General features: G+C 44.9%; 1 protein-coding gene across 9 annotated transcripts in view; it reads left to right on the forward strand.

The window, feature by feature from the left end:
- Positions 1-5518, forward strand: part of CCDC158 (coiled-coil domain containing 158) — a 51316-nt gene extending 45798 nt beyond the window's left edge. For all 9 annotated transcript variants that reach the window (XM_081876627.1, XM_081876629.1, XM_081876628.1 and 6 more), the window contains 5 exons: positions 1096-1163; positions 1339-1548; positions 3420-3440; positions 4289-4390; positions 5331-5518. In XM_081876627.1, coding sequence (XP_081732753.1) covers positions 1096-1163; positions 1339-1548; positions 3420-3440; positions 4289-4390; positions 5331-5407 — 478 coding nt within the window. In that variant the 3' untranslated portion in view covers positions 5408-5518. The remainder of the gene's footprint in view (positions 1-1095; positions 1164-1338; positions 1549-3419; positions 3441-4288; positions 4391-5330) is intronic.
- Positions 5519-9238: the final 3720 nt, after the last annotated feature.

Genomic DNA, 9238 nt, shown 5'->3' on the forward strand with positions numbered 1-9238 from the left:
TTTGAGCTCTTTGCTCTCCTACTTTCAAGGCTCGCCAGGTTCTGGGAGATGGTGGGTCTGGAATGCTTTCTGATGACAATGTGTCAGCCAGCTGCTGCTCTGGTTCTGCCTGGTCCTCCTCTCCCTTTCTTTCCCAACTTTCCCCCTCATCTGCCTCTGAGCTGTGACCTCCTGCAAACCACTGTTGTGAATCTATACTGTCTTCCTCTTCCTCCTCCCTGGGAGGGTCAGGCTGGGGAGGTGGTCTCCACCATTCTTCCTCTGCCCAGTCCCTGACAGCCTTTGGCTGATTGACATCCAATGCCCTTTTAAAATGTGGGGTGGGGTTGTTTTTGTTATGTATTTTGTGGCTTTATATTATGATAATAATAATAGTAATAATAATACAAATATTTTGAAAAGCAGACTTTTAAACTCACATGTATATGTATATGAGAGACATATTTTAATCTCAACCATTTTATACACCTGACGGAAGACCACATACACCCAGCCATAATGCTAAGGTTTAATTGAGAATTGATGAATTCTTTTTTGTATGTGCATATGTAAGAGTGTGACTGCTTCCAGAAACATAACCCCCTAGCACCTAAATCAGCCTTTCTCAACCTGTGGGTCCCCAGATGTTGTTGAACTACAACTCCCATCACCCCTAGCTAGCAAGGCCAGAGCTCAGGGATGATGGGAGTTGTAGTCCAACCACATCTGGGGACCCACAGGTTGAGAACCGCTCATGATGTTTTTGTGTATGAAATGGTGTGGTTGCAAAGTACTTCTGCCCCCTTGTGCTATTTGGAGCAACACGACTGCTTTCTGGACTTCTGCGTGGCTCTTGCACAGCTCTGCTTATGTAGCAGCTCTGCTTCTTGAGACGGAGGATAAGCTTTTGAAGGCTACTATCCAAGAAAGCTATACTCCATGGTCCGTGTGCTTCCGAATGCCAGCGTTGGAGGGGAGAGTGCCGTTGCGCTCAGGTCCTGCTAGCAGGCTTTGCATGAGCATCTGGTTGGCCACTGTGAAAACAGACTCCTGGACTAAATGGGCCATGGACCTGATCCAGCTGGGCTACTCTTGTGTTCTTCTGTTTGTGCACAGGGAACCTTTAACGTTACATGCTACAGACCTCGAAGATTCAGATGCTACCCTTCCCTTCACGTCCAGTGGTGAGTGTCCATTAAACAATTAAAGAACTAATATTCAGGGAGGGCACAGTATCGGCTTGGAATATGGACTCGAGTTTTGTTTTCCAGGCCTTGCCTAACGTGCTCTTTCTATAAGGTTTGTTTAATTTTTTTAAACTACCCTTTATTACTGCAATGCTGTCTTTGCCACATCCAGTGTCTAAAGGAATCTTCAGTTCCACTCCTCGTTTTACTTCTTCGAATAAACTGTCCCCAGAGGAGAGGTACAAAGACAGGTCTCCCGTGCACTCACTGTTAACGGCTCATCTGGATGACCTGAAGGTAACTCCTGCAACCTGTTCAGAACGCCGGTCAAGTCTGAAGAAGAGCAGCTCCCCGGAAGCTACATCATCTTCTGCCTGTAGAAGTAAGTGCCAAGCTATAATCTAAAGCCAGCCATAAAACCACTGGAACAAGGGGTAGTTGGGCCTTCTTCATATGGTCTTCCCAACCCATATTAGATTTAGGAGAGAGCCAACTGGATAGCTTGAAAGACCTACACTGGCTTCCAGTACGTTTCCGAGCACAATTCAAAGTGTTGGTGCTGACCTTTAAAGCCCTAAACGGCCTCAGTCCAGTATACCTGAAGGAGCGTCTCCACCCCCATTGTTCTGCCTGATACTGAGGTCCGGGGCCGAGGGCCTTCTGGTGGTTCCCTCACTGCGAGAAGCGAAGTTACAGGGAACCAGGCAGAGGGCCTTCTCGGTAGTGGCACCCGCCCTGTGGAACGCCCTCCCACCAGATGTCAAAGAGAAGAACAACTACCAGACTTCTGAAGGCAGCCCTGTTTAGGGAAGCTTTTAATGTTTAACAGACCACTGTATTTTGATACTCTGTTGGGAGCCGCCCAGAGTGGCTGGGGAAACCATAAGAAATTCTATTCTAGAGCATGAAATTCTTTATCCCAGGGCCATGGATTCGAGACCCACGTTGGGTGAAAGATTCCTGGATTGAAGGGGCTTGGACTAGATGACCCTTGTGGCCCCTTCCAATTCTACGATCCTATGATTGCTTCCATGAGCAGGGCAGTTGCAAGATATTGCACCATCCCATCCCCTTCCCCCTTAATTTTCAAGTGTTCATTGCTGCTAATATGGCGGCAGTGCTGGCAGGCTCTCTGCCTTGTAGTGTGGAAGTGGGTCCTTAGAGTGAAGCGTTTGGGCAAAATGCCTCTGCCATAGCTTTCCTACAATGGCTTGGAATTCTCTCTTAAACGTCGGTTAAAGTGGAAGCTTGACATTTAACTAATATTTTTTTTAAAAGAATTTCTAGCCGCCGCCACCACAGAACAGCTCTTGCAGTGCAGCCACTCTCCCAGGTCCCCTTACCCAGAAAGTCTTGCTCTGGGGAAGGACTGGCAAGATCTGGATAGGTGGCAGTAGCGGCAGCAGTTGAGTGACAAAGCAAATAAGGGCTGTGAGGCCCACACATAGCCTGAGGCAATTGCCTCGTTTTGCCTATTGGATCCCTTAGCAGAATGGCAATGTGCTTCAACAGCCAAGTACAGTGGTACCTCGGGTTAAGTACTTAATTCGTTCCGGAGGTCTGTTCTTAACCTGAAACTGTTCTTAACCTGAAGCACCACTTTAGCTAATGGGGCCTCCTGCTGCCACCGCGCCGCCGGAGCCCGATTTCTGTTCTTATCCTGAAGCAAAGTTCTTAACCTGAAGCACTATTTCTGGGTTAGCAGAGTCTATAACCTGAAGCGTATGTAACCCGAGGTACCACTGTACTATATATTATTAAAGGGAGACGACATTGCCCACAGGCTTGGTGATGACATCACAAGGAAAAGGGATAGAACAGAAAATGTAGGGGCATACGGAGGACTCGGCCCAAATTTAGCTTTTTTGGCATCAGAGCCAGCCACAAGCCTGAGGGAGCCATCAGCACAGTGCTCCCCTGTGGTTTTCACCAAGCAGCAGCGTAGCAAAAGGTGTCAGCAAAGTGAGCGTTTTAAATTGCCCACAATGCCCCTGACATTCAAGTCATTCAGGAGCACTCATGGCATGTGAAAAATGGTGGGTCTCAGGCTACTAGGCTGGGTGTTGTAGCCCCATTCCCAGGTGCCCAAGGATGCCGTGTGCAGAAGCTGGGTCTCTTTTGGCATGCCAGTCAGTGCAAACATTCAAAACCTCCAGGTGTAAATAAAGGTCAAGTGGCACCTTTTATTGTCATGAAATCATGATCTAAAATCACATTATCTTAACTGGGGTTTTCCTTCTTCTTTCCAAACAGGTATCTCCTTTGGCACCTCTTGTAAGTGAACTTTTGCTTAAACATTTTGCAACGTTTCTCACTAAATAATTCTGCTCCCACTGCTGTAATGTACTAGCAGTCTCCCAGCTCGCTGAAATATTGAGAAAAAGAAATTCTGCCTACTTTACACATTCCTTTTCGTCCTTGCCTTGGTGGTGGTGGTAGTTTTATTTCTTCAATTTATATACCATCAAAAGATCTCAGAAACACATTACAAAACATCAGTGATAAAAAACATAGTAAAAAGCACACGGACAGACAGCCTAATAGTAAAATATTCATAATAGTAACATTCTTCTCCCCTACGCTTTCACAGGCCATAGATTATTTAATGGCCACAGGCCTGAGCTTGCTTTTAATTACCGATAGACAGATTTTGGTGATAGGAAAATGGCCAGCTTTCTGGAATGTGTTTTCCCCAAGCAATTGCTTCACATTGCTTCCTGTTAAGCCAGTTCCAGCTGGGTTTCCCCACAGATGATGGTGAATTTAGCCTGGAATCTGCAGGATTTTGATCGGCTCCCGTTTCATGTACAATCTCCCTTCTCTGCACACTTCTTTTCATGAAAAGTGTAAAGCATACTTCATTCCTGTTTTGTGAACATGGCAGAAATGTTAGCAGCATTCCCATTGCATCTGTTTTGGCCCTTAAACAAGTAGGATTTCAAGTGTAAATGTGCTGATCTTCAGAAGATCAACATGACCACCACCATCAGCCAGTGTTAATGTGATACCACTAATAAATTGTGAGCTGGCCCAGTTCCAGGGTCTTCAACACTATGGCGGGCCTGCTTTCAGATGAACACTCCGTTTATATCTCTGACTGTGATTTAATATTTTGTCTGCAGCTATTCAGGCAGGGGAAGCCAATGGCAACGCCTGCAGGAAATTACAGAATAAGATGGAGAGTCTACAAAACTTAGTGGAAACATTGCAGTTGAAAAACCAAGGTATGAAATCATACACTGACATTTCAGTAATTTGCCTGGAATAAGACTTGTCTTCCTACATGTTGCTGCCAACAAAAAAGAGAAGACTTTCTACACAGGAAGGACCACTTACTAAAAAGTTTTCAAATGTAACTGTTTCGCAAATTATTTTACTGCCCATTGCAAATATGTATGCTGTATCACTTTTGGGAGGAATAATTCTGAGAGTCCTGGTGCAGCTGCTGCAAACCTTTGAGTAGACGCGTCAAGAAAGGAAACAGTGGTACAGTTAGGTGATTTTAAACTCTGCACTTAATAGTCGTGGGGGTGGAGACACACACACCCTTTAGTTAGCAATGTGTATTACTTATTTCAAAACACCAGTTTATTAATCGCCTTCTGTAGAATCAATCTCAAGGCGACGTACAATACAAACAGCAAAAAGCATGGTAGGCCAATCCTGCTATGGAGATTGGGGGGGGCTGGTTATTCTGCTTAGTATTTACCCCCCTATCCCTGCACCTGCTCTGGCACCACCCCTGCAGAGGAAGAGCAATAGCTCAAACCACCCCTTGCTGACAGAATGTTTACATCGTGCCATCAGTATGTTTGAGTGTACAAGGAAACATCTCTACCTGGAGGGGTCATTTGACACAGGCCAAGCAGAAAACAGGAGTGGAGAATGCTGGGAAAAGGCACCTTCATTCCTTTGCAATGCACTGGGGACCGCCCTGCTGTTACCAACGCTGGTTGGATGGTACTTGTGACAAGAGGAACAAGCTCTGATCGTAAATGCAGAAGGTTCATTGCAAACCTCATCCCTTCCACTGGTGCGCATTGTTGAATATGGTCCTGGGTTTCGTAAAGAGCCAACCTGCAGGGGGACAGGAGCATTGTTGTTTTGTGTTTTCTACCATCCTTTGTTGTGTATTAACGTTCCTTCCCTCAATGCTACCTTCAGCAATGTCCACAATGATCCGATGCCAGGAAAAGAAGATCGAGAAGGCGAAGGAGAAGGAGAAGAAGCTGTCGAAATGAAATGTGGTGTGGTTCTCAGTCACTCAGATGTATGTAGATTTTGCTCTGTTAAATGGAGTGCTAAAAGCCTACCGTTACTGTTTAATAATAAAAGTTGCCATAGTTTTGTAATCTGCCTCTCTGTGTAGAAAAAACAGGTTTGGCAAACAAAAGTGCCAGTCTCTTGTTGGCATAAACAAGGCAGTGGCCATATTCATCAAATGGATGTGCTCAGCTACAAACAACTCCCTAAATGTTCATACCATCTTAACTTGCATCTTATCCTTTATTATTTAAATAGGACTTTTATGAGACCCAACGTAGTAGCTCAGTCGGTAGAACACGAGACTTTTAATCTCAAGGTCATGGGTTCGAGCCTCACGTTGGGCAAAAGATTCCTGCAATGCAGGGGGCTGGACTAGAGGACCCTTGTGATCCCTTCCAACTCTACAATGCTATGATTTCAATGAATATCTTATATTTACACCAGAACACCGCATTTCCTTTTTAGCACAATTGTGCAGAATGAACTGGGGACCACCCCCACCCCTGCATTTTCCAGTCAAAGTTGGGAGAGGGAGAGGCTGGTTGGAAATCTAAGCCAGTGCTCGGAGATATTTATCTTGTTACTTTGTACATTCATGCAACTCTTACTCAATGCAAACACAAGCTACAGTTTCCTTTCTCTGCTGCCAAGGTGGCTGGCTGTGCAGTGAATTAATGGGTGCCCTGTCTCAAATGGAGGTGTCAACGGGTGCCATCTAACTGTATTCTGTATTCTGTGTTCTGCTTAAAAGGCTGCCTCTCCACCCACCCTTCATATGACCTCTCCTGCAGGCTGGCAGAAGCCCCATCACTTCTCCCTTCCCCATGAAACTGCACCCCCTCGGTATATGTGTTTATGTTCAGTTCCTATGTAGACTTTGGTCTTTTGTAAGGTTGCACAGCACATTCCTCTTTCATTCCCTTTATACATCTCAGCCAAAGTAAACAGCGCCCATTTCCAAAGGGTTGCATTCAAATACAGGCGTGATTTTAAAGTTACTAATCCACTGCCAAGTCAATGGAGTAAAACCTGCAGTTGGTATAATCTTGAGTTAACTAAGAAGAATGAAAATACTGACCCAGGCTTGCATGCTACCCGTTACTTCAGACTGATCAGAGCCTGCCATTTACTCAAACCCACATGTTGATGTTCTTGGGTAGTTTAAAAATAAATCTAATATGCCAAGCATGCCAGACATTCAGAGATACATATATAGCATACGGAACACTCTCGCTGCTGTCTTCTAGGTGTGTTTTAACATGGCTGTTACCTTTTTTAGAAAACTGGAATATTCCCGCTCTTGAGTCTAAGAATAGGTTAAGACCTTCCTAAAACTGAGCTAGTGTTTAGTACTAGATTATAAAAAAACAAGCTATTATATGCCCAGCCCCTAGATCTAATTAATTAATTAATTGTTGTACTAGAAAAGACAATCTGTTAATGTGCTCTAAGCACTGTCTCCCTAAACAGCTAGCCAGAAGCCCCAGCTAACTTCAGATGGGTACAGATTCAAAACAGGTTTGAGCTGGACTGCTGCAGCCTTACACAAGATTCACCTCCCTGTATCTGGCTGTTATAATAAACACCACAGTTTCAGCTGTAATGGGAATGAACGAGTCCTAAAAGAGGCGTATTTGCAAAACCATGGCATCTTACATATACGCCATTTAGCATGGTCAGACAGGTCTTGATTTTAATTGAAAAAAGGTGATCTAAAGGCTTAAGTACCACTTAGTTGGCTTCAAAATGTAGTTATCTGGAAGGTCAGTTCTCTGTTTTGAGAGGAAACTCTCATGAACTCTGCTACAGCACCGTTACACTGCAAACCTTCTGGTTAAAGAATGACCATGTAGTGAGGCAGTAGTTTTCTTTCAAGTGGTAGTGCAGGTCTTTTGACCTCCCTGCTGCCTGTTGTGGCTCTGTGGAATAATAGAATTGTGGAGTTGGAAGGGACCCCAAGAGTCATCTATTCCAACCCCCTAAAATGCAGGAATCTCAACTGTACAGCATCCATGACAGATGGCCATCCAACCTCTGCTTAAAAACCTCCAAGGAAGGAGTACACAACCTCCCGAAGGAGTCCTTTCCACTGCTGACCCAGACCCCAGACAACCTCTGCATGAGCCTGCAGACCACCCAGTACTAAAGTCCAATATGCACGTATGCTATGTGAAATGAGATGTACTGCTTAGTATCTCTGGACTCTGAAACAGGTTCCAGGTGGATTTTCCTTTATCAACTTGGACCAGCAGCACAGAAGCTATCTGCTAAACACAGCTTTGCAAATTGAGATTATGCGCCCAACTCCTGTCCATGCAAGAATAAACTCCCCAGAAACAGACACTGAGCTATTCTAGTGAAGGGTAAGTGGCTTTCAGATGCGAACATCTGAATCAGCTAAATAATGCAGATAATCCTCTCAGACAGGCCTCCAACATGCCTTTAAACCCATTTGCAAAACTTAAAAGCCCTTGTTAAGACTGCTTTAACCTTTGTAATGTGTCAGTCAACCAAAAAACTCTGAACACCAGCAGAAATATTTGCATTCAAGGAAGCCCCTTCTGTCTTAGTAATTCAAGAGCGTGGCAAGCTTCAGCTCAAGTATGTATGAAAGTCTTCATATACCATACTTAAAAGCTGCTGGTGGTGGTGGTGGTACTATATTATAAAACAAAGAGTATTTTATGTTTTTCTGTTGAATGCTGAGAGCAAAGGAACTAGAAGGGGGATTCAGAAATCACACCACAGCAAGTGCTGAGTGACAGGACTAGGACCACAGTAGGTTTAAGAACATAAGAGTCCTTCTGGATCAAGTCAAAGGCCTGTTAGGCCAGCATCTTGTTTGCATGGTGGCCAAGCAGATGCCTAGGGGAGACTCGGCGGTTTGAATCCCCACGACGGGGTGAGCTCCCGTTGCTCGGTCCCTGCTCCTGCTAACCTAGCAGTTCAAAAGCACAAAGTGCAAGTAGATAAATAGGTACTGCTCTGGCGGGAAGGTAAATGGCGTTGCCATGCGCTGCTCTGGTTCGCCAGAAGCGGCTTAGTCATGCTGGCCACATGACCCAGAAGCTGTACGCCAGCTCCCTCGGCCAATAATGCGAGATAAGCACTGCAACCCCAGAGTCGTCCGTAACTGAACCTAATGGTCAGGAGTCCCTTTACCTTTACTTGTTCCATGCCAAGGTCCCAACAATCAGCTTGTCTTCCCACAACTGCTATTACATTATTAAAAGCCATACCTACAATTGCATGAACACCATTTTGTCGTCTTTGGCACAAAACCTCATATTAATGGTAATCCCACTGACTTTGGGACTTCTTCAAAGTTGGGTACCGTGGCCAGGACCTTCCAATGATACTGCAATGTTTACCATTTGGCCAGAGCATGTTTGTTGCTGTTTTCTTGCACCCTCTCTGCAGTTCCTTGAGGAGAGAACAACTAGCTCTGAGGCACCTTTAAAGATTAATGAGTTCATTAAGTATGGCAGAAGCTTTTGTGGAAGCCTGAAGCAAATTCCCATGGTTCCCTCCCCAGAAAGACTTGCCAAGTTAAGTGTGGTGCCAAAAGCATTTGCGGTATAATACTGTACTTTAAGATGGTCTAATAATATCCCCTGGTTCATTTTGAGCTCTTCAGGAAAAGTATAGAGGCATCTTATTGAACAACTTTCATCTTCACTTCTTTGCAGCCAAACAAGAGGGCTGGCCTTATCCGATACCAGTACCTAGCCATTTGGAGGGTTAAAAAAAACCCCTATTAACATTTTGTGCATCCCATTTCACTCTTCCTGGCATTCAATCATAGG

This window comes from Podarcis erhardii, assembly GCF_964252035.2.
Source record: "Podarcis erhardii genome assembly, chromosome: 9".
Classification (NCBI taxonomy): Eukaryota; Metazoa; Chordata; class Lepidosauria; order Squamata; family Lacertidae; genus Podarcis; species Podarcis erhardii.